General features: G+C 52.3%; 1 protein-coding gene across 1 annotated transcript in view; it reads left to right on the top strand.

Annotated features, from left to right (window-relative positions):
* KDR (kinase insert domain receptor) overlaps window positions 1–25,405 on the top strand; it is a 107,769-nt gene that overhangs the window by 24,949 nt on the left and 57,415 nt on the right. Inside the window, exon 7 of the mRNA XM_075347047.1 lies at window positions 10,695–10,863. Within this exon, the coding sequence (XP_075203162.1) occupies window positions 10,695–10,863 (169 nt within the window). The remainder of the gene's footprint in view (window positions 1–10,694; window positions 10,864–25,405) is intronic.

Here is a 25,405-nt window from a genome sequence, read left to right as displayed (position 1 = left end):
CCTACATCCCAGTTAGGAACACCAAAGCTACTAAAATCCTTGTTGCCTTCCTCCAGGGGCTGATGCTCACACCAGGGGGTGGGCCAGGCGGTTGGCTCCGCCCACCGAGGAGTACACAGCCCTGGAGGCGGGAAGAACCAGGCAGTCAGCTCAGGGAAGAGCTTGAGTGCAGTTAAGGGGAGTGAAGTAGAAGGAAGTGGTAAAGGAGCTAAGTGAAAGTGAAGTAGTAGTGGAGCAAAGAAGAAAAGGAACAAAAGGGAGCGTAGAAAGGCCTGAAGTGAGTCCAGCTAAGTGCAGGACAGGTCAGCAAGGTCAGCAACAGCGGTGATCGTCTGGAGGGCGACTGCTCGGAGGTTGCTGGAAGGACCGCGGTCGAGTAGTGGCCCGACGGTCTGGAGCAGTATACGAAGGACAGTCAGCACCAGGGCAGGGGCCTCTCGGACCCCGGCAAGGCTAAGAGTCGCCATAATTTGCCGAATCCGTCAGTGAAGGGGACGTCGATCCCCCAACAACCAAGTCCCGATTGAAGACAACCGTCCAACCATTAGTGAGGAACACCGCCACCGCCAGGGCACCAGCTCCTCAGGGCCAGCGTCTGCGGGCAAAGTAGGGCTCCTCCGGCCCATATCCAAGCCGGGGAGCGGGTTACTGGTGGGAACCCATCGCTACCAACTTAGAAACATCAGGTGCAAGTCAGAGGGACATCACCGTTACCTACTGGGAGAGCAAGTGCAGCCGTCCGTGGGAACCGTCTTTCCAGCCGTGTGGTTTACCGTAAAACTGTGTCAACGTCTCAGGCTGAGTGAGTACCACAGTGCCGCAAGGCACGGCGCTGCCCCCGCGTCCCTGCGCCCACCAGGCCCTGCACCCTTCCACACCCCATCACTGGGCCCCGGGTTCACCAACCCCTACCCACGGAGGGGCAACACAACACCTGGCTGCTCCGCATCACCACTCCCGGGATCCCCATATTGAGCAGCGGTGGTGCTACAAATCACCACAACCGTGGGTGGTGTCACGGACAATCTCTCCAACAAAATCCCCTTTTCACTCACGGGCGAGGAGTGCCGCTCGAGGACCCCCGGGATCCGGCCCACCGCTCTAGCCACCACTGAGCAGCAGCAGCCGGACCCGAGCAGAGGGGTGAGCGTGGTGCCGGCACCCTCCTCCCCGCCCGCGACATGTGTCTGCTATGTGTGTATATGTGCTCAGTGTGTGTGTGTATACATGCATGTGCGCTGTGTGTATGCGCTCGGTGTATCCATGTGTGTCTGCTGTTGTGACGCCCTGGGCAAGCCAGGGGTCACAGGTCACGGCACCACCACACCCCACACTCCAGGTAGGCACATCACAGCTAAACTACAAATCCTTGTTGCCTTCCTCCAGAGGCTGATGATTCACACCAGGGGGTGGGCCAGGCGGTTGGCTCCGCCCACCGAGGAGGTCACAGCTCTGGAGGCGGGAGAAATCAGGCAGATTAGCCCAGGGAGGGCAAGTGTGAGGAGCTGAAGTGAGAGTCAACAAGCAGTGAAAGTAGAAAAGTGGAAAAGGAGGAAAGCAAGTGAGGTGACAAGAAGGAAGGAAAGCCTGAAGGGTCCAGCTTTGTGTAGGGCCAGGACAGCAAGGTCAGCGACGGCGGTGACTGTCTGGAGGGGGACCGTTTGGAAGTTCCTGGAAGGACCCCGTTGGCTGTGTGCCCGGTAGTCTGGAGCAGTGTTCCGAAGGACAGTCAGCACCAGGGCAGGGGCCTCTCGGACCCCGGCAAGGCTAGGAGTCGCCAAATTTGCCGAATCAGTCAGTGAAGGGGACGTAGATCCCCCAACAACCAAGTCCCGATTGAAGGCAACAGCCCAACCTGAAGCAGAGAGACACCGCCACCGCCACGGCACCAGTTTCTCAGGGCCAGAGCCTGCGGGCAAAGTGTAGAGCTCCTCCGGCCCAGATTGTAGTCGGGGAGCGGGTAACCGGAGGGAATCCACCGCTACCACTAGTCAACCATAGGTGCAAGGAAGAGGGACATCACCGTCACCTACCGGGAGTGCAGGTGCAGCCGTCTGTGGGACCGTCCTACCAGCCGTTTGGTTTACCGTACAAACTGTGTCCACGTCTCAGGCTGAGTGAGTACCACAGTGCCGCAAGGCACAGCGCTGCCCCCGCGTCCCTGCGCCCACCAGGCCCTGCATCTCCCAAACCATCACCGGGCCTCGGGATCACCAACCCCTGCCCACGGAGGGGCAACACAACACCTGGCTGCTCCGCATCACCATCCCCGGGATCCCCGTATCGAGCAGCGGTGGTGAAATCACCACAACCGTGGGTGGCGTCACGGACAATAAACAATCCCCACACCCAATATCCCCCCTTTCACTCACGGGCGAGGAGTGCCGCTCGAGAAACCCCCGGGATCCGGCCCACAGCTCGAGCCACCACTGAGCAGCAACCGCCGGACCCGAGCAGAAGGGGTGAGCGTAGTGTGCTGACACCCTCCTCCCCGCCCGCGACACTGTGTGTGTGTTTACATGCATGTGCGCTGTGTGTATGCGCCCAGTGTATCCATGTGTGTCTGCTATGTGTGTATATGTGCTCAGTGTGTGTGTGTGTGTATATACATGCATGTGCGCTGTGTGTATGCACCCAGTGTATCCATGTGTGTCTGCTATGTGTGTATATGTGCTCACTGTGTGTGTGTGTATATACATGCATGTGCGCTGTGTGTATGCGCTGTGAGGTAGCGTGGTCGGCTGCGCAGCAGAAGACACGGGATCCAGGCATCAAGGTTCATAACAGCCGGTTTAATAGTCACAAGAGTCCATTACAATACATATGTGCCTCTCCGGCAGAAACTCAGGAAGTTGTATTCACTCCCTCCCACCAGGCACACCCCGCCCTTGGTCCTGTTTCCTTTTAACCCTTCGTTCAGTCTGTAGGGAAACAGCATGAACCCTGGAGTGGAGTTGCTTTCTATCATGAAGTGAGCACAACCGGGGTGAGACATAACGGCCGTCATAGATAACCCCGGTCACCTTCTCACATACCCCCCCCCTCAGTTCAAGCGTGCGGGGTTGAACTCCCGCCATCAAACATGGGCCGCGGGACAAGGCATCGGCATTGCCCAGCAACCTACCGGCCCGGTGTTCAACCGTAAACCGGAAGTTCTGCAGAGAAAGGAACCACCGGGTAACCCGGGCATTCCGTTCCTTGGCGGACCTCATCCAGACCAGCGGAGAGTGATCAGTCACCAAGCGAAACTGCCGTCCCAGCAGGTAATAGCGTAGGGACTCCAAGGCCCACTTGATCGCCAGGCACTCCTTCTCCACTACGCTATAATTCCGCTCGGGAGGGGTGAGCTTCCTACTCAAGAAGGTGACGGGGTGTTCCTCCCCCTGAACCACCTGAGACAGCACTGCCCCCAGGCCGACCTCCGAGGCGTCAGTCTGTACAATGAACTCCTTCCGGAAATCAGGGTTGACCAGAACGGGCTGTCCGCACAGGACCTCCTTCAGGGCCCGGAAGGAGTCCTCGGCCTGCAGAGTCCACCGCACCATGACGGACTTCTTGCCTTTGAGAAGGTCCGTCAAGGGGGCTGATAGTCCCGCAAAATCCTTTACAAACCTCCTGTAGTACCCCACGATACCCAGGAAGGCCCTAACCTGCTTCGTGGTCAGGGGTCTAGGCCACTTCTGGATCGCCTCAACCTTGTTAATTTGGGGCTTAATCACCCCTTGGCCTATCACGTAGCCCAAGTAGCGGGCTTCCGTGAGTCCCAACGCACATTTCTTGGGATTGGCTGTCAATCCGGCTGTTCGAAGCGCGTCCACCACCGCTTGTACCTGTTCCAAGTGGGTCTGCCAATCGGAGCTGTAAATAATGATGTCATCAAGGTACGCTGATGCATACGCCTGGTGAGGTTCCAGCACCAAGTCCATCAACCTCTGGAACGTGGCCGGAGCGCCATGTAACCCAAAAGGCAAGACAACATAGTGGAAGAGACCCTCCGGCGTAACAAAAGCGGTTTTCTCCTTGGCGGACTCCGTCAGTGGCACCTGCCAGTACCCCTTGGTCAGGTCGAGCGTGGTAAAATATCGCGCCTGTCCCAGCCTATCAATCAGCTCATCCACCCGGGGCATGGGGTAGAGATCGAACTTGGATATTTCGTTCAATCTCCTAAAGTCATTGCAGAACCTTAAGGAGCCATCAGGTTTTGGTATTAGGACAATGGGACTAGCCCATTCACTCCGGGATTTTTCGATGACCCCCAGGCGTAGCATTGTCTTCACTTCCTCCGATATGGCTTGTCTTCGAGCCTCCGGTACCCGGTATGACTTCAGGCGTACCTTCTGGTGAGGCTCGGTGACAATGTCATGTCGTATCAGACTGGTCCTACCGGGCAGCTCGGAGAAGACATCGGGGTTCTGCTGAACCAGCCGTCTGGCCTCTCGCCTCTGTTGCTTGGTGAGGGCTTCTCCGATCCTTACTTCCGGTTCGTCCTCTCCGGAGGTCGCTGAAGCCGGATGTGAACAACCCGAAGAGGAGGGAGAGGGGGAAAAATCAACCATCAGGCTTTCCCGTTCCTGCCACGGTTTTAACAGGTTGACATGGTATATTTGTTCAGGTTTCCGCCTACCGGGCTGCAATACTTTATAGTTGACCACCCCGACTCTTTCCTTTATCTCGTAGGGGCCATGCCACTGAGCCAGGAATTTACTCTCCGCCGTGGGGATCAATACCAACACCCGATCCCCGGGTTTAAAGGTCCGCATGGTGGCTTGTCTATTGTAGCGACCGCTTTGCGCGGCCTGAGCCTCCTGTAAATGCTCCTTCACAATGGGCATGACCGCGCTTATGCGGTTCTGCATTCCTAAAATGTGTTCAATCACACTTTTATGGGGGGTGGGCTCTTGCTCCCATGTTTCCTTTGCCAGGTCCAACAATCCCCGGGGATGTCGCCCGTATAACAACTCAAAGGGCGAAAACCCCGTGGATGCCTGTGGCACCTCTCGTATGGCAAACATCAAATAGGGAAGCATCATATCCCAGTCTTTCCCGTCTCTGGAAATCACCCTTTTGAGCATGGTTTTCAGGGTTTTGTTGAATCGTTCCACTAAACCGTCCGTCTGAGGATGATACACCGACGTACGCAACTGCTTGATCTGGAGTAGCCGGCATAGCTCTTTGGTCACTTTAGACATGAATGGGGTTCCCTGATCCGTAAGGATCTCCTTGGGCAACCCCACCCGGCAGAACACAGCAAACAACTCCCGAGCTATCAGCTTTGCTGCAGTATGTCTGAGAGGTATCGCCTCTGGATACCGGGTGGCATAGTCAACGATCACTAGGATGTGTTGGTGCCCTCGAGCAGACTTTACGAGGGGTCCCACCAAATCCATCCCTATCCGTTCAAACGGGACTTCTATAATGGGTAACGGTACCAACGGACTGCGAAAGTGGGCCAGGGGAGCGGTAAGCTGACACTCCGGGCAGGTTTCACAGAACCGTTTTACCTCCCCAAAGACCCCGGGCCAATAGAACCTTTGCAATATTCGCTCCTGCGTTTTCTTGACCCCTAGGTGGCCACTCATCAGGTGTTTGTGAGCTAAGTCGAGGACCCGCCGTCGATACGGCTGGGGCACCACCAACTGCTCTACCCCCACGCCCCGTATTTCATCTACCCGGTAGAGTAAATCCTGTTTAAGAGCGAAATGGGGGTACCTTACCTGGGCACCGGGTAGCTGTGCCACCCCATCAACTACTGTCACCCGACTCCGGGCATGTATTAATGTAGGATCCTGGAGTTGGGCTGTCCCAAACGTATCCGGGGATGCCTCCAAGTCCGGGATGGGTTCGACCGTCTCAGCCTCTCCTGCCAATACCTCTAGGGGCGACCTATCGGGTTCCCGTTCTGACCCTATCATGGGAACCCCTACGGCAGGCGTCCCGGATTCAGGATTGTAGGGCTCAGGTCCCGGACTGACCAATCTCTGAGGGGACTTAGGAGGTCCCTTCCATAATGACCAAAAATACGGCAGATCCCTTCCTAGGATCACGTCATAGGGAAGAGTGTCAATAAGTCCCACCTCATGTTGCACCTGACCGCAAGGTGCTGTGAGGGTGACAGTCCCTGTGGGATAGTCTCGGCGGTCCCCATGTATGCACACCACCCCCACGGTACGTCCTGTGGCCTTTACTTTAGCCCTTAGGGTTGATCGCACAAGTGTCACTAAGCTCCCGGAATCCAACAAGCCTGTAACCGGACACCCATTCACCTGTATTTGGCACAAGTGGGGCTCAGTCTCTGGGGAGCCCAGGTCAGCGGTACACACCACCTGGGCATACATTGAACCCCGCCGGGTGACACCACAGTCCATGGGCTCCGTGGTAAGTGGACACTGGGCTTCCATATGTCCCACCCGCTGGCACCGCCAACATCTAATAGGGAAGGACACTCCCTTGACGAATTGTCGTTTAGGGTACTGGATCCTCCGGACCTCAGGGACGGCGGCCGCGGCTTCCGATGGGACAGTAGCGGACTCCTGCACCGGTGTCGGCGGTGGGTCCTTGGCCCTAGGCTTGGAGGGGCCAGACCGACGGGCGGTACGCAAAGTCTCAGTGTCCCGTATCAAGTCCTGCGTAGCCACATGCCGCTCTACCAGGGACACTAATTGGTCCAGGGTACTCGGGTCGCCCTGTCCTACCCACCGTTGAATGGTGATGGGTAAAGTGCGCACAAAGCGATCCACCACTACCCTTTCCACCATCTGCGCCGGGCTCAGAGTGTCAGGCTGCAACCACTTTTTTACGAGATGCAATAAATCATAGGCCTGGGAGCGTACGGGTTTGGCTTCCTCATAGAACCACTGATTTACTCGCTGAGCCCGTACATAGGTATTCACCCCCAACCGAGCCAGTATTTCGGCTTTCAGGGTCACATAGTCAATGGCGTCCTCGGTACAGAGGTCCAGGTACGCCTTCTGGGGCTCCCCCGTCAGATAGGGCGACAATACCTCAGCCCACTGGGGGGTCGGCAGCTTTTCCCGCTCAGCCACCCGCTCAAACACCGCCAGGAACGCTTCCACATCATCCCCCGGGGTCATCTTTTGCAACGCTTGTCTCACCGCTTTCCGGACGCTGCTGTCATCACCGAATCCCGGGTTTGTTGCTGCCGGTCCAGCACGGATCGCCTTGGCCAGGAGAACCATCTGTTCCTGGTGCCTTTGGTCCTGCGCTTTCAAGGACTGGAGCAGGTGTGCATTGATCTGTTGCTGCTGCTTCAGTATCTCCTCCATGGCGTCGCCGGGTTTGGGCTGTAATATAGCTGCTTGAATCCAGGACATGTGCCACCGGGTAACCAGCAATGGAAGCTACACCTCACCGGGCTGGCATGCCCGCCGATTCTCCACCATATGTGAGGTAGCGTGGTCGGCTGCGCAGCAGAAGACACGGGATCCAGGCATCAAGGTTCATAACAGCCGGTTTAATAGTCACAAGAGTCCATTACAATACATATGTGCCTCTCCGGCAGAAACTCAGGAAGTTGTATTCACTCCCTCCCACCAGGCACACCCCGCCCTTGGTCCTGTTTCCTTTTAACCCTTCGTTCAGTCTGTAGGGAAACAGCATGAACCCTGGAGTGGAGTTGCTTTCTATCATGAAGTGAGCACAACCGGGGTGAGACATAACGGCCGTCATAGATAACCCCGGTCACCTTCTCACAGCGCCCAGTGTATCCATGTGTGTCTGCTATGTGTGTATATGTGCTCAGTGTGTGTGTATACATGCATGTGTGCTATGTGTGTATGCGTCGGTGTATCCATGTGTGTGTGTGTGTGTGTGTGTGTGTGTGTGTGTGTGTGTGTGTGTGTGTGTAACCGTACACTGTACAGGACAGTGGCTGCGCCGCAACTTCCTGGTCACATGAAAACACGTGATCGGAGGTTGTCGCGCGGCAACTGTAGTGTACACAGTGCACGGGAGCACGCCGGATGCGTCAAAGTGGAGAAAAGGTAAGCGACAGTGCTGACGTGTGCCGGGAGCCGGTGTAAGCTAGTAACCATCTTACACATCGGTAACTAAGGAAAGCGGTTTCTATAGTTACCCGATATGTACTATGGATAACAGCCTACGCCGGCTCCGGCACACGTGTGCTAGTGGCTTTTCTCCACTTTGTCTTGCGGTGTGGGCTTCGGGTGCTGCAGCAGTCACCTGGGTGTCGGGCGTCTCCGTGTGGGTTCGGGGAATGCGTGCGGGGGGACGGGGCCAGGGCGAGCATCCAATGCGTGAGGGGGCGGGGCCTGGCCAAGCGTCCAATGCGTGCAGGGTGCCGGGGCGAGTGGCCAATCCATGGGGGGCGGGGCCAGGGAGAGCCGAGCAGCCAATCCATGCTGGGGGGGCGGGGCCATGCCGAGGCCAGCGGCCAATCCACTGGTTGTCACCGTAAGGACACAATTTTGGAGCAAGACAGACAGACAGACAGAATAAGGCAATTATATATATAGATATATACAGTATATATATATATATATATATATATATTTTTCACCTATAGAGGAAGGACTATTACCTGTGGGAACGATTATTTCATGATCTAGTGTGATTATTACCCTAGATATCTTGACCTTGAGACTGTGTTTTTTTTAGCACTATCTGCACTTTTTCTGGGTGATGTTTGCCAGTTAGTGGCTGTAGGTTGTGAATTAGGGATAGAGTAGGGTCAGCCGACATTGAGCGGGGTCACCCAAAAAAGTAGGGTGTTCTTATAGGGAGGCAGGAGAAACTTAAGGATTTTTAAGTCCTCCTTATCCTACTTCTTTTGTATTCTGCAGCTTTAATATTGCCTAATAGGTCTGCACAGATATACACCCTACTATCGCTCACCACCTAGATAGCTTTATTCTGTGTTCACCCTCTGATTTGTAACTACAGCTATATATACTACATAGTTTTAATATTTTCGTTTTTAATCTTATTCAATAAAGTATTTTTTTATGTGACCTGTATCAGGTATTCTTCAGCAGTTTTATCTCTACAGGTAGTATATCTAATTAGCAATTTTGGCTCCCAGTTCTGATCCGTGTTCTTGGCGAGCTTCACATGTTCCCCAGGCCTCAAAATTAGAAGGAAAATATGAAAGGTGCCATCCCACATCTTGAATCCCACATCCTCTGAGCCACAGACACAACAGTAGCAGACTGGTTAGGACAATATATCTATAATTCTATACCAGAGGTCCCCAACCTTTCTGGCCTCGAGAGCCACATTCAGCTCTGAAAAATGGTCATGAATCACATTCAGCTCATAGAAAAGGTCTTGAGCCAAATCCAGCTCCCTTACAGTAGTGCCACCTAGAGCTCCCATTATCGGTATGACGGCAGCCAAAGCTTTTCCACAGAAATCACACCAAGGCAGTATGCCAAGATCCAGGGGTTCATACCGTACCCCCATTTGCTCTTCTATGTTAGGCTACTCACAAAAGTGACCATCTTGAGACCTGCTCTCCATAGTTGTTTGCTAGCCCTGGTGGTTATGTATTAAGCTGGAAGACAACTGCGCGAGACACACATCAGCCCCATGTGGATCCTGAGCCACAGGTTGGAGACCCCCTGTTCTTTACAGTCAAGCACTGATATAAGATAGGCTAAGGCGGGCTTTGCACGCTGCGACATCAGTAACAATGTGTTACCGATGCTGCAGCGATAGTCCCGCCCCCGTCGCACATGCGATATCTAGTGAAAGCTGCCGTAGCGATTATTATCGCTACGGCAGCTTCACACGCACATACCTGCCGTGCGACGTCCCTCTGGCCGGCAACCCGCCTCCTTCCTAAGGGGGCAGGTCGTGCGGCGTCACAGCGACGTCACACGGCAGGCGGCCAATAGAAGTGGAGGGGCGGAGATGAGCAGGATGTAAACATCCCGCCCACCTCCGTCCTTCTCATTGCAGCCGGCGGCAGGTAAGGTGATGTTCCTCGCTCCTGCAGCTTCATACACAGCGTTGTGCGCTGCCGCAGGAGCGAGGAACTACATCGTACCTGTCGCTGCACCGGCATTATGGAAATGTCGGAGGCTGCAGCGATGATACGATAACGACGCTTTTGCGCTCGTTCATCGCATCAAAAAGGTTTTACACGTTGTGATATCGACTGCGACGCCGGATGTGCGTCACTATCGATTTGACCCCATCGACATCGCACCTGCAATGTCGCAACGTGCAAAGCCGCCCTAAGACTATTTAGACATACAAATTGTTGCCTACAATAATTGTGTATTCTACCAAGCTCTCTTACCTATACGCAGCTCCATGTAAGAGATGACCCTTCAATAACATTGAACTCTCCGATGATTTTTGTGCCTCATACTTTTTGCAGTGAGTGCCACTATGAACAGAGCACAAAACAAGTTTAGAGATAAAAATGCCTCTTCAACAAAAAGAATATAGTAGACATCATCAACATATTTGTTTTTGGATGTCTCTACCAATATGTAGATAACCTGTGAACATTAAATCTGATTGCTAATTAAGGTATAGCGCATTATATTTATTGCTACTATTCTTCAGTTTGTTGTTTTTAGGTTTTTTTTTTACAAATCTCAATTATATGGGCAGTGAAAAAACTGGTATCATATGTATCATTTACCAAGAGCTGTGAATGTCCAGACTCAGATTTCATACTAATAATATCTTTTTTTGTGTGTTGTTAGAATGACAGAGCAATAAGGAGATTAAATAAACATTATTTAAATAATGCTCTGGAGTACACAGCATCGCTGATTATAGAAGAAGTGACTTTAGAAGATGAAGGGTATTATAGCTGCACAGCAGACACTGGAGGCATGAATAAGACCAATACTACCAAGGTCATTGTACATAGTAAGTAGAAACTTGCATTAAAGGGTACCCATCATTTCCCAGTTGTTTTTTATGTATGATAGAATCTTATATGTGCTGCTGAAACACCCACTGATCCATCAAAACACCTCATCCTGCATGAGCTGAGTGCTCAGAGCAGTGATCGTGCTCAATCGTAAAGGCCAATTTACACACAACGATACCGCTAACAAGATATCGTTAGGTCACAGTGTTGGTGACGCACATCTGGCCTCGTTAGCGATGTCATTGTGTGTGAAACCATTTTGCGATCAGTAGCGATCGCAAAAAGGTGTCAAATCATTCGTCATGTATACGTCGTTCATTTTTAAAAAAACATTCCTCGTTTGGAGCGCAGGTTGTTTGTTGTTCCTGCGGCAGCACACATCGCTATGTGTGACACCGCAGGAACGAGGAACAACATCGTACCTGCGGCCGCCCGCAATGAGGAAGGAAGCAGGTGGGCGGGATGTTCCGGGCCGCTCATCTCTGCCCCTCCGCTTCTATTGGGTGGCCGCTTAGTGACGCCGCTGTGACGCCGAATGCACCTCCCCCTTAAAGGAGAGATTGTTCGGCGGCCACAGTGACGAACAGGTAATTGCGTGTGACACTGCCGTAGCGATATTGTTCGCTACGGCAGCGATCACCCCGTGACGCGCCACCAACGTGGCGGGTGCTATCGCTCGTCGCATCGCTAGCGATGTCATAGCGTGTAAAGCCCGCTTAAGTCTATGTGATTGAAATGTACTTTTTCATGAGAGGTGTAAGGACTAGTGATGGGCAGACAAGAACTGTAAAAGTAAGGATCTGCATGGTTCAAAAGTATCCGAGCACCAGCCTTGGAACTCCCAATACCTATTTGGATCTGGCAACTTGGGTAATTAAAAAAATAAAGGAAAAATAAACAAAAAAGGGAAAAAGCAGGCGCATTATACTTTCCAGTGTTCCGCGTGGCTGTAACACTACTCCGAGGCTCCTCATTATACTTCATGCACATGCACTGCTTCCCTCGCCCACCAGCAGTATCAGTGTCTCTGATTGGTTGCAGTCAAGTCAGCACCCCCACCCTGGGTTACTACTTTGTATCACAGTCGCTGTGTACATGTCTAAATTGGTGTAAAAATAAATAAATTAATTAAAAATTTGGTGTAGGGTCCCCCCTTTTTATGATACCCGGCACCGATAAAGCAAACAGCTACAAGCTGCAGCCCCAGCCATGCGCTTATCTTGGCTGTGTATCAAAATAAGAGGGGCCGCATGCAGCTTTTTAAAAAATTATTTAAATAAATAATTTTAAAAAATCACATGCAGTTTTGATGTGCTTTTTTGCCAGGAGATGCAGATTTGGTGCAGGAATATGGTGTATAAATTTCAGCACCAAATCTGCATCTATTGGCAAAAAAAATGAACAAAAATGTTTTTTACACTATTTCGGTGTGGTTTTCTGCCAGGAGGTGCTGAAATCTGGTGCAGACATTTCAGCACCAAACTTGCTTGCCATGGTTTTCTGCCAGGAGATGCAGGTCTGTGAAGGTGGGGGTCACTCAGTTTAATGAGGTCTCCTGAGAACAATTTACCTGTGGTCAAATCTGAGGTACAATGGGAACCTCCAGCCATGACCGCAGATAAACAGAGTGATGTCACTGCGCATCACTGTAGCTCAGTCATTCTCTGCCTTACAGCATGTGGTTCTGTGCCTGCGCACTTTACCTTCATTATGTAACAGAGCTGGAGAAAGAGGGTGAGGTTTTTTTTATTTATTTCAAATAAAGGATTTTTTCTATGTTTTGTATTTTATTTCTTTTCATTTACAGATTAGTAATTGAGGGGCCTCACAGACGCCTCCTATTATTAATGTAGGATTTAGTGGCAGCTGTGAGTTGTCATTAACCTCTTATTACCCTAATTGCCATCACACCAGGGCAATCGAAATAACCCTGGTAAAGTTACGGGATTGTCGCATCCAATGGATGTGACAATCTGTTAGGTCCTGGTGGTGGATTCTCTGTACCGTGCACCGGACTCTCCTGGAGAGGCAACCAAGAGCTAACCCCTATACAGGGACTGTCTGGCCACCCCACCAGAGGGCCTAAATGCACGGCAGCCGGAACACGAGTAGGTATGGGAACAGCGTCTTTCAGGGGACTGGTAGTACGGAGTCTCTGGGGCCACAGGGTTCCAGGAGACAGTGCCGGAATCAGGTTCAGGTGCCGGGTTGGAACAACAGACGGGATCTGGGTCCAGCTGGGCGTGAAGGTTGAGGTCGCCGGGCGAAGTCCAGGTGACGGGTTCCGACTGACAGGAGATGGCGGAATCCTCAGCACACGGTCACCGGGACACTTCCTGGGAGATCGGCACACTGGGACCAGGTCAGGGTGGCAGACGGGCTCTGCGGAAGACACAGGGTTAATTGGGATGCAATGCACAGAGAGCCCTGACATCTAGCTCAAGAAACACGTTGCTCAGGCGCCGCCCACATGGAAAGGGAAGCCTTATATACCCAGTCCCAGTATCAGAGCCAGACGACTCAGAGGGGAGAACGAGCGGGAGCGGCAGCCGTGACCGGTGGGCACGTGGACTGGATCAGTGGGTAAGGAGTGGTGCCGTGATGGTGAGACCGGATCAGTGGGCAAGGAGCGGTGGCGTGACATCGGGAGCGTGACAGTACCCCCCCCCCCCCCTTAATGCCCCCCTCCCCACGGCCGGGACATGAAGTCGCGCAGAAGAGGAGCAGCAACGTACTTCCGGGACAGCCAGGACCGAGCCTCAGGGCCGCAACCTACCCAATTGACAAGGAAGGACTGCCTACCCTGTACCGTTTTCATGGCCACAATACCCCTTACCGGACAACCCTTGTCAGTGGCAACGGAAAGAGGAGGAGCACAGGCAGTAGAAGAGAGGGAATAGAGGACGACCGGCTCGGGTGTCTCGGACCGGGCACAGGACGGACAAGCAGAGACAAAGAAGGCGACATCCTGAGGAAGAGATGGCCACCAATGGGCCCGACCAATAGCACTCAGGGTGTCCTCTTGACTGGCGTGTTCGGTTGTTTCAGAAGAATGCCCCCACTGAAGGACCTCGGAACTGTCGGACTCCGCGACGAAGGACTTCCCAGGAGGAACATGTACCAGGGGGGACGTAGTCACCGGAACGACTTCATCAGGACCGGGGCCGGACTGAGTTGTCTCATCTACTGGATCCAGGGGCATAAAAGACTCTAGGGCCAAAGACTGTGGAACGATGCTAGGCTGCGTCATTTCTTCTCGTTCTTGCGGCATGAAAAGTTCCGGAGCCAGAGACTGTGGAACGACGCTGGACTGCGTCGTCTCTTCTTCTTGTTCCTGCGGCATGACAGACTCCGGTGCCCGGGGCTGAGGAACGGGCTGCAGACAGGTGTCGTGGCACAAGAGACCCCAGCGAGTGATTGCGTCAGAGCGCCAACTGATGTCTGGATCATGAAGTCGTTACCAGGGCAGACCCAGCAGGAGCGCGTGGGCCATTCTCGGGATTACATATAGAGCCATCGTTTCAGTATACAGAGCACCAACACAGAGTCTTACGGGTTCGGTTATATACAAGACAGGTTTGTATAAGGGTTTTCCATCCATGGAGGCGAACCTGAGGGGTTTAGTAAGCGGGATGACAGGTATCCGATATCGGTCCACTGGAGCTTGTTGGATGAAGTTGCCCACTGCCCCCGAATCAATATGAGCCTCTGCCGTGAACCGGGTCTTCTCAGTCGTTACATGGACAGTCTGTGTAACTGGGACTGAGGGAGTTCCGATACTAAGGGTGGCGGTTCCCACCATCCCTTGGACTTGGGGTCTTCCTGGTCTCTCATGGCAAGAGCGAAGCAGATGTGTACCATCTCCGCAGTAGAAACACAGGCCCCGGGCGAGCCGCTCTGCTCGGCGTTGCTCGGATTGTCGGTCTACTTGCATAGGTTCGGGAGTAAAATCGCAGGACTGCAGTGGCGGAGGAACGGTAGGCTTCTGCGGAATGGAGGTGTTTCGGATTAGTCGCTTCTCCCGGGATACGTCCTTGGTTCGTTCCTGAAAACGTAGATCAATCCGGGTTGCTAGAGATACCAGAGCATTCAATGTACGAGGAACATCACGACCGGCTAATTCATCCTTGATGCGGCGGGAGAGGCCCTCCCAAAAGGCTGCCGTCAGTGCCTCATTGTTCCATCCTAACTCAGAAGCGAGGGCACGGAACTGGATGGCGTACTGACCCACCGTTAGGGTTCCTTGGCGTAGCCGGAGGAGCGAAGAGGTAACCGCTGTGGTGCATCCTGGTTTGTCGAAGGTGCCACGGAAGGCCTGAAGAAATTCCGGGATGTCGATAGTCACAGGGTCGTCATTCTCCCACAAACGATTTATCCAGGCCAATGCTTCGCCTTCCAGGTGGGACATCAGAAAGGCCACCTTTGCTCGGTCAGAGGCGAAGAGGTGTGGCAGTAACTCGAAATGCAGGGAGCACCGATTCAGAAAACCTCTACAAGTCTTAGGGGCACTTTGCACGCTGCGACATCGCACCTGCGATCTCGTTGGGGTCAAATTAAAAGTGACGTACATCCGGCGCCGGTAACGATGTCGCAGCGTGTAAAGCCTAGATACAACGATCACCGATCGCAAAAACATCACAATCGGGTGATCGGTGTAGCGTCGGCCATTTTCATAAATTCGCTGCAGCGACAGGTACGATGTTGTTCCTCGTTCCTGCGGCAGCACACATCGCTGTGTATGAAGCCGAAGGAGCGAGGAACATCTCCTACCTGCGCCCCGGCTGCAATGAGGAAGGAAGGAGGTGGGCGGGATGTTTACGTCCCGCTCATCTCCGCCCCTCCGCTTCAATTGGTTGCCTGCCGTGTGACGTCACTGTGACGCCGCACGACCCACCCCCTTAGGAAGGAGGCGGGTCGCCGGCCAGAGCGACGTCGCAGGGCAGGTAAGTGCATGTGAAGCTGCTGTAGCGATAATATTCGCTACGGCAGCAATCACAAGATATCGCACCTGCGACGGGGGCGTGGACTATCGCTGCAGTGTCGGTAACACATTGTTACCGATGTCACAGCGTGCAAAGTGCCCCTTAGGGTCCCCAGCATAACGAGGCGGAGCAGCTAGGCTGAGTTGCGAGGCTGAGGAGGAAACGGATGCGGATGCAGTCACTGTTTGCGTCGCTGAGGACGCAGCTGCAGTCTGTAACGTATACAAACGGCTGTCCACAGACTTCAGGAAATTCAATATACAGGTTAGGGTTTCTCGATGTCGCCAGTTCCTGGCGCAGTTCGGCCAGTTTGTACGTTTGTGCTCCGGCGGAATCCATGGCCTGAGCAATCTGTTAGGTCCTGGTGGTGGATTCTCTGGACCGTGCACCGGACTCCCCTGGAGAGGCAACCAAGAGCTAACCCCTATACAGGGACTGTCTGGCCGCTCCACCAGAGGGCCTAAATGCACGGCAGCCAGAACACGAGTAGGTATGGGAACAGCATCCTTCAGGGGACTGATAGTACGGAGTCTCTGGGGCCACAGGGTTCCAGGAGACAGTGCCGGAATCAGGTTCAGGTGCCGGGTTGGAACAACAGACGGGATCTGGGTCCAGCTGGGCGTGAAGGTTAAGGTCGCCAGGCGAGGTCCAGGTGACGGGTTCCGACTGACAGGAGATGGAATCCTCAGCACACGGTCACCAGGACACTTCCTGGGAGATCGGCACACTGGGACCAGGTCAGGGCGGCAGACAGGCTCTGCGGAAGACACAGGGTTAATTGGGATGCAATGCACAGAGAGACCTGACATCTAGCTCAATTAACACGTTGCTCAGGCGCCGCCCACATGGAAAGGGAAGCCTTATATACCCAGTCCCAGTATCATATATCCTGCTTCAGGAGTGCTGGGCCTATAAGTTAAGGTAAGTGGGCGTGGCCCTGCCCTATACACATGCATGGGCCTCAGAATCAGAGCCAGACAACTCAGAGTCAGACACAAGGGAGCAGGACGCAGGGGAGCACGAGCGGGAGCGGCAGCCGTGACCGGTGGGCTCGTGGAATGGATCAGTGGGTAAGGAGTGGTGCCGTGATGGTGAGACCGGATCAGTGGGTAAGGAGCGGTGGCGTGACACCGGGAGCATGACACAATCCTGGGTGGCCGTAGACTGCTATTTTTAGGCTGGGGTGCCAATAACAATGGGTGTCCTCAGCTTCAGAAAACTAGCCCTGAGATGTCAGCTTTATCATGGCTGAGTATCAAAATTGGGGGACCGCTTGCTGTTTTTTTAAATTATGTTTTTAAATATTTATTTATTTTTTTTTTTAAAAAAAGGTGCATTGGGTCTCTATTACTTTGATACACATCATAGATAAGCGCATGGCTGGGGGCTGCAGCCTGTCGACAAATGCTTTATCTGTGTCTTAATATAGGAGGACCCTATGCCAATTTTTAATTAATTTTTACACTAAGTCATCTCACCTCCTGTCTGACCACAACCTACTCACATTCTCTTCCCTCTCTTCTCCAAATACACAACCCCCTCCACAAACTTTTGCATCCTTTCAAAAATCTCAAACACCATGATTTACACTCACTTTCTCAGTCCCTTCTCCCTCTCGCAGACATTGCTTCCTTACAATTTATATAACACCACAATCTCTGCAGCTCTCAAATCAGTCACACCCCTCACGCATACCATGATCAACAGGTAACCTTGGCACACAAGCCAAGCTAAAGAACTTAGACGGGCTTCCAGAATTGCTGAGCAGAGATAGAAGAGGTCTCATTCCACCGAGCACTGCATTGCATATAAACAGACCGTCACCAACATCAAGACCACACTCACTGCTGCAAAACAAGTTTACTTCTCTCATATCCTCCCTGTTTCACAACCCTAACCAGCTATTCAACACTTTCAACTCTCTCCTCCATCCCCTAGCACCACCTCCCTTTCCTCTCATCAAGCTGAAATTTTGCCTCTTTCTTCAAGCAGAGGATTGATAACTTCAGAGAAAGCTTTGGCCCACAGTCCCCACAGCCCTAGTCACAACCACTCAGCACTCTTCCTCCAAATCCAGCTTCTCCACCATGACATAAGATCATCTTTCCACTCTACTCTCATGATCACATCTCACCACCTGTGCACTTGACCCACTCCCATCCCACCTCATCCCCAACTTCACCGCAGTCTTTATCCTGACCATAACCCATCTCTTCAATCTATCACTAACAACTGGTGTATTCCCTTGATGCCTTAAACATGTCTCCAACACACTGATCCTAAAAAAACCCTCCCTTGACCCATCCTCTGTGTCTAGCTATCACCCCATATCAATGCTCCCCTATGCCTAAAAACTACTGGAACAGCATATCAACCTTGAACTGTCAACCCAACCTCTACTCCTGCTCCCTCTTTGAACGGTTACAATTTGGTTTCCATCCGCATCACTACACTGAAACTGCCCTAAGTAAATTCACCAATGACCTACTAACTGCCAAAGCCAAGCAACACTACTCTGTCCTCCTCCTCCTGGACCTGTCTTCTGCCTTTGACGCAGTGGAACATTCCCTTCTATTACAGATTCTATCATCTCTGGGCATCACAGACTTGGCCCTATCTTGGATCCCTTCATACCTAACAGACCGGACATTCAGTGTCTCCCACTCTCACACCACTTCCTTATCTCAGCACTTGTCTGTTGGTGTCCCCTAAGGTTCTGTTCTTGGACCCCTCCTCTTTTCCACTTACACCTTCAGCCTGGGACATCTCATAGAGTCACACGGCTTTCAATATCACCTCTATGCTGATGATATGTAGATCTATCTCTCTGGACCTGACATCACCTCCCTACTAACCAAAATCCTACAATGTTTGTCTGCTATTTCATCCTTTTTCTCTGCACGATTCCTAAAGCTTTACATGGACAAAACTGAATTCAGTATCTTTCCTCCCCTCTCAACCCCTCCAAGAATTTTATCCATCAAAGTTGATGGCTGCTCACTTTCCCCAGTCTCGCAAGATCGTTGCCTTGGAGTAACCCTCGATTCTGCTCTATCCTTCAAGCCACACATCCAATCCCTCTTCACCTCCTGTCAACTACAACTCAAAAATATCTCCCAGATCTGTGCATTCCTTAACCAAGAATCAGCAAAAACACTAGTGCATGCCTTCATCATCTCCCGCCTCAACTACTGCAACCTCCTGCTCTGTGGCCTCCCTTCCAACACTCTTACACCCTTCCAATCCATCCTAAACTCTGCGGCCCAATCCATCTCTGCCCTTTCTATTCCCCAGACTCTCCTCTCTGCCAATGCCTTCACTGGCTTCCCATTTTCCAAAGACTCCAGTTCAAAACACTAACCATGACATACAAAGCCATCAACAACCTGTCTCCTCCATACACCTGTGACCTAGTCTCCCGGTACCTACCTGCACGCAACCTCAGATCCTCACAAAACCTCCTTCTGTACTGCCCTCTTATCTCCTCTTCCCACAATCGCATATAAGATTTCTCCCGTGCCTCCTCCATACTCTGGAATGCTGTACCTCAGCATATCAGATCTCACCTACCATGGAACCCTTCTAAAGGAACCTGAAGATCCACCTCTTCCGACAAGCCTACAACCCACATAACCCGCAAACCAGTAGACCACTGGGCAACCAGTTCTGTCCTCACCTACTGTACCCTCACCCATCCCCTGTAGACTGTGTGCGCTCGTGGGCAGGGTCCTCTCTCCTCCTGTACCAGTCTGTTTTTGCAATGTTCATGATTGTTGTACTTTTTTTATGTATAACCTTTTCACTTGTAAAGTGCTGTAGAATAAATGGCGCTATAATAACAATAATAATAATAATAATAATAACAACACTATAGGTATGCACACAATGTTGTGATTGAAAGCAGTCAGACACACTGTCACACAGACAACAATATCAGGTCCACAAAGCAGATGTTAATTTAATCGTGCTAAGTTTATTAAATATTGCAAAAACACACATAAAAAAGTGTAACAATACATTATTTTTGATAGAGGCTACACAAATAAGGAATAGAGGGAAAGTCGCACTACTAAGGGTGACTATCTGAGACCAGTGCAATCCGCAACCACATATATTAAGGCTGATGTAAATAAATATATGCCTATACCCAGCTTACATGTCTCATACGGGCTATGATTTACATATGAGAGTGCTGATGGTGTATAATTACTAACGGTGTATTGGGAAAATACCAACACCTCTACATCTATAGAAATATGCACCCATTCAGCAGTCTCTTCAACAGTCTTTTAATGTGCCCATACTATAAATCAGAACTTTCTGGTAAGTTACCTGCAGCCATGTGTCTAGCGGTCAGCACCTGCTCATATAGCCACTCCCACCTCGACGCGCGTTTCACCGCTTCCGGTTTCGTCAGGAGGCATCTATAAAAAGATCTATAGGATCTTTTATTCCCAGGGACACGTTGTTTTTCGACATTTGAAGCTAATTATAGGTTGCACACTGTCACACAGGGTGGGGGCGCAGTGTTTTGCAACCAAAGATGATGGGACTGCCTTTGGGCGGGGAAATCAATGCATATACATGAGGGTAATGGTTCTGGAAGTAGTGTTACAGCGACGTGGAAGACTCGTAAGTATAACATGCCTGCTCTAATCCTCCTATCCCTTCTACCACCACTTTAAAGCACCGGATTCGGGTCCTCATAGACTTATATGGGAACCGCCATTTGTGCAGATAACCGGGATCAATTCCGGGCCGGAACTGTTTTTTTTTCTTTTTTAAACCCCTGCCAATCTCGGGTATCTGCGGGTCGGCCCATCACTATCAGGGTCCATATATTTACTATTGAGCCTGTGGAGCCCCATATACATGCAGCTAATGTTAGAGCTGAACAGTGTTTTAAATGACTAGAAGGTGGCCCGATTCTAATGCATCAGGTATTAAAGAAATTATTGCGTAGTTAATGTATGATTTTTGTTATATATATATATATATATATATTGATGTTGTTGTGTGTAGTTGCCAAGTGTTTGTGTAGGGCGCTGTAAATGTTCTGGGTGTTGTCTGGATGTGGGGGTGTGTGAAAGCGGTGTTGTTTGTGTGTTGAGTTTTGTGTGTTGCGTTGTTTGTGGAGCGCTGTGTGCCTGCAGCATTGTGTGTGTGTGGTGCTGTGTGTGTTGCGCGGTTTGTGTGTGTGTGTGTGTGTGTGTGTGTGGGGTGCGTGTGTGTGTTTTGGGGGGAGGTATGTTTTGTGCAGTGTGTGTGTTGGAGGAGTGTCCTGGAGAGAGAGGAGTATAATAGGATGAGTAGTCCTGGGGAGAGAGTAGTTTAATAGGAGGAGTAGTCCTGGGGGGAGAGAAGTATAATAGGAGGAGTAGTCCTGGAGGTGAGGAGTATAATAGGAGGAGGAGTCCTGGGAGGAGAGGAGGATAATAGGAGGAGTAGTCCTGGGGAGAGAGGAGTATAATAGGCGGAGTAGTCCTGCAGGTGAGGAGTATAATAGGAGGAGTAGTCCTAGGGAGAGAGGAGTATAATAGGAGGAGTAGTCCTGGGGAGAGAGGAGTTTAATAGGAGGAGTAGTCCTGGGGGGAGAGAAGTATAATAGGAGGAGTAGTCCTGGAGGTGAGGAGTATAATAGGAGGAGGAGTCCTGGAGTGGAGGAGTATAATAGGAGGAGTTGTACCTGGGGGGAGAGGAGTATAATAGGAGGAGTAGTCCTGGGGAGAGAGGAGTATAATAGGAGGAGTAGTCCTGGGGAGAGAGGAGTATAATAGGAGGAGTAGTCCTGGGGAGAGATGAGGATAATAGGAGGAGTAGTCCTGGGGGGAGAGGAGGATAATAGGAGGAGTAGTCCTGGGGGAGGTGTGTAATAGGTGGGGTAATCCTAGGGGGAGGTGCATAGGTGCCTAAGGTGTGTGGGGGCGTGGCCGAGCGGGCACAGTGTGTGGGGGGCGTGGCCGAGCGGGCACAGTGTGTGGGGGGCATGGCCAAATGGGCACAGTGTGTGGTGGGTGGGGCCGAGTGGGCACAGTGTGTGGGGGGTGGCCAAGCGGGCACAGTGTGTGGGGGACGGGGCCAAGCGGGCACAGTGTGTGGGGGGCCTCCCTGGGCCGAGCCGAGTGGGCACAGTGTGTGGGGGGCGTGACCGGGCCGAGCCAAGCGGGCACAGCGTGTGGGGGGGCGTGGCCAGGCCATGCCAAGCGGCCAATGCGTGCGGGGGGCGTGGCCGAGCCGAGCGGCCAATGCGACGGTTGTCACTGTAATGACGTAATTTTGGAGCAAGACAGACAGACAGAATAAGGCAATTATATATATAGATTAGTGGGGGTCTCAAGACCTCAGCTTAGCAGCACATAGCAGTCTCTATAATATATCCAATTTTATGTAATGATAGTTACACTTTAAAGGGAACATTTCATCAGGAATTCAAATCTAATAGCATGTATATAAAGGCACTTTAATGCTAAGTAAAGCCTTACCTTTCTTGTAGAAATTAATTTTGCTGTTTTAAAAAAATCCATAGCTGAAACTGTATGCTAATGAGTTGCAAGTGCAGTAGATGGGCAGTGCACTTACAGCTCTCCTGCCTCTCTCCTATTCCCCGCCCTGTGCCTGCCTCCTGTCTCTGATGGACAGGTCACATTGCACTTACAGCTCTCCTGCCTCTCTCCTATTCCCCGCCCTCTGCCTGCCTCCTGTCTGTGATGGACAGGTCACATTGCACTTACAGCTCTCCTGCCTCTCTCCTATTCCCCGCCCTCTGCCTGCCTCCTGTCTGTGATGGACAGGTCACATTGCACTTACACCTCTCCTGCCTCTCTCCTATTCCCCGCCCTCTGCCTACCTCATGTCTATGATGGACAGGTCACATTGCACTTACATGTCTCCTGCCTCTCTCCTATTCCCCGCCCTCTGCCTACCTCATGTCTATGATGGACAGGTCACATTGCACTTACAGCTCTCCTGCCTCTCTCCTATACCCCGCCCTCTGCCTGCCTCCTGTCTATGATGGACAGGTCACATTGCACTTACATGTCTCCTGCCTCTCTCCTATTCCCCGCCTTCTGCCTGCCTCCTGTCTGTGATGGACAGGTCACATTGCACTTACACCTCTCCTGCCTCTCTCCTATTCCCCGCCCTCTGCCTACCTCATGTCTATGATGGACAGGTCACATTGCACTTACATGTCTCCTGCCTCTCTCCTATTCCCCGCCCTCTGCCTACCTCATGTCTATGATGGACAGGTCACATTGCACTTACAGCTCTCCTGCCTCTCTCCTATACCCCGCCCTCTGCCTGCCTCCTGTCTATGATGGACAGGTCACATTGCACTTACATGTCTCCTGCCTCTCTCCTATTCCCCGCCCTCTGCCTACCTCATGTCTATGATGGACAGGTCACATTGCACTTACACCTCTCCTGCCTCTCTCCTATTCCCCGCCCTCTGCCTGCCTCCTGTCTGTGATGGACAGGTCACATTGCACTTACATGTCTCCTGCCTCTCTCCATATTCCCTGCCCTCTGCCTGCCTCCTGTCTCTGATGAACAGGTCACATTGCACTTACACCTCTCCTGCCTCTCTCCTATTCCCCGCCCTCTGCCTGCCTCCTGTCTCTGATGGACAGGTCACATTGCACTTACATCTCTCCTGCCTCTCTCCTATTCCCCGCCCTCTGCCTCCTGTCTCTGATGGACAGGTCACATTGCACTTACATCTCTCCTGCCTCTCTACTATTCCCCGCCCTCTGCCTCCTGTCTCTGATGGACAGGTCACATTGCACTTACAGCTCTCCTGCCTCTCTCCCTATTCCCCGCCCTCTGCCTGCCTCCTGCCTCTGATGGACAGGTCACATTGCAGTTACACCTCTCCTGCCTCTCTCCTATTCCCCGCCCTCTGCCTGCCTCCTGTCTGTGATGGACAGGTCACATTGCACTTACACCTCTCCTGCCTCTCTCCTATTCCCCACCCTCTGCTTGCTGTCTCTGATGGACAGGTCACATTGCACTTACAGCTCTCCTGCCTCTCTCCCTATTCCCCGCCCTCTGCCTGCCTCCTGCCTCTGATGGACAGGTCACATTGCAGTTACACCTCTCCTGCCTCTCTCCTATTCCCCGCCCTCTGCCTGCCTCCTGTCTGTGATGGACAGGTCACATTGTAATTACACCTCTCCTGCCTCTCTCCTATTCCCCACCCTCTGCCTGCCTCCTGTCTCTGATGGACAGATCACATTGCACTTACAGCTCTCCTGCCTCTCTCCTATTCCCCGCCCTCTGCTTGCTGTCTCTGATGGACAGGTCACATTGCACTTACACCTCTCCTGCCTCTCTCCTATTCCCCGCCCTCTGCCTGCCTCCTGTCTGTGATAGACAGGTCACATTGCACTTACAGCTCTCCTGCCTCTCTCTATATTCCCCGCTCTCTGCCTGCCTCCTGTCTCTGATGGACAGGTCACATTGCTCTTACAGCTCTCTCCTACCCTCTCTATCTACTCCCCCTCTGCCTGCCTCCTGTCTCTGATGGACAGGTTACATTGCACTTACACCTCTCCTGCCTCTCTCCTATTCCCCGCCCTCTGCCTGCCTCCTGTCTCTGATGGACAGGTCACATTGCACTTACAGCTCTCCTGCCTCTCTCCCTATACCCCGCCCTCTGCCTGCCTCCTGTCTCTGATGGACAGGTCACATTGCACTTACAGCTCTCCTGCCTCTCTCCTATACCCCGCCCTCTGCCTGCCTCCTGTCTCTGATGGACAGGTCACAATGCACTTACAGCTCTCCTGCCTCTCTCCTATTCCCCGCCCTCTGCCTGCCTCCTGTCTGTGATGGACAGGTCACATTGCACTTACTGCTCTCCGGCCTCTCTCCTATTCCCGGCCCTCTGCCTGCCTCCTGTCTCTGATGGACAGGTCACATTGCACTTACAGCTCTCCTGCCTCTCTCCTATACCTCGCCCTCTGCCTGCCTCCTGCCTCTGATGGACAGGTCACATTGCACTTACAGCTCTCCTGCCTCTCTCCTATACCCTGCCCTCTGCCTGCCTCCTGTCTCTGATGGACAGGTCACATTGCACTTACAGCTCTCCTGCCTCTCTCCTATTCCCCGTCCTCTGCCTGCCTCCTGTCTGTGATAGACAGGTCACATTGCACTTACAGCTCTCCTGCCTCTCTCTATATTCCCCGCTCTCTGCCTGCCTCCTGTCTCTGATGGACAGGTCACATTGCACTTACAGCTCTCTCCTGCCCTCTCTATCTACTCCCCCTCTGCCTGCCTCCTGTCTCTGATGGACAGGTTACATTGCACTTACACCTCTCCTGCCTCTCTCCTATACCTCGCCCTCTGCCTGCCTCCTGTCTCTGATGGACAGGTCACATTGCACTTACAGCTCTCCTGCCTCTCTCCCTATTCCTGAGAGAGAGGTAGGATTCAGCAGAGATTAGCGACTCCGAAGTTCGTTGTTCATACCAAACACAGATTTTACAGTAAAAAATAGACACTTTTACGTATGCAAACCACTTGTGTATGCATCGGTGCTTAGCCCAGTGCAAGCCGCTTG

Source organism: Anomaloglossus baeobatrachus, chromosome 1 (assembly GCF_048569485.1).
Source record: "Anomaloglossus baeobatrachus isolate aAnoBae1 chromosome 1, aAnoBae1.hap1, whole genome shotgun sequence".
Taxonomy (NCBI): domain Eukaryota; kingdom Metazoa; phylum Chordata; class Amphibia; order Anura; family Aromobatidae; genus Anomaloglossus; species Anomaloglossus baeobatrachus.
This window is presented reverse-complemented; position numbering and strand designations above follow the sequence as displayed.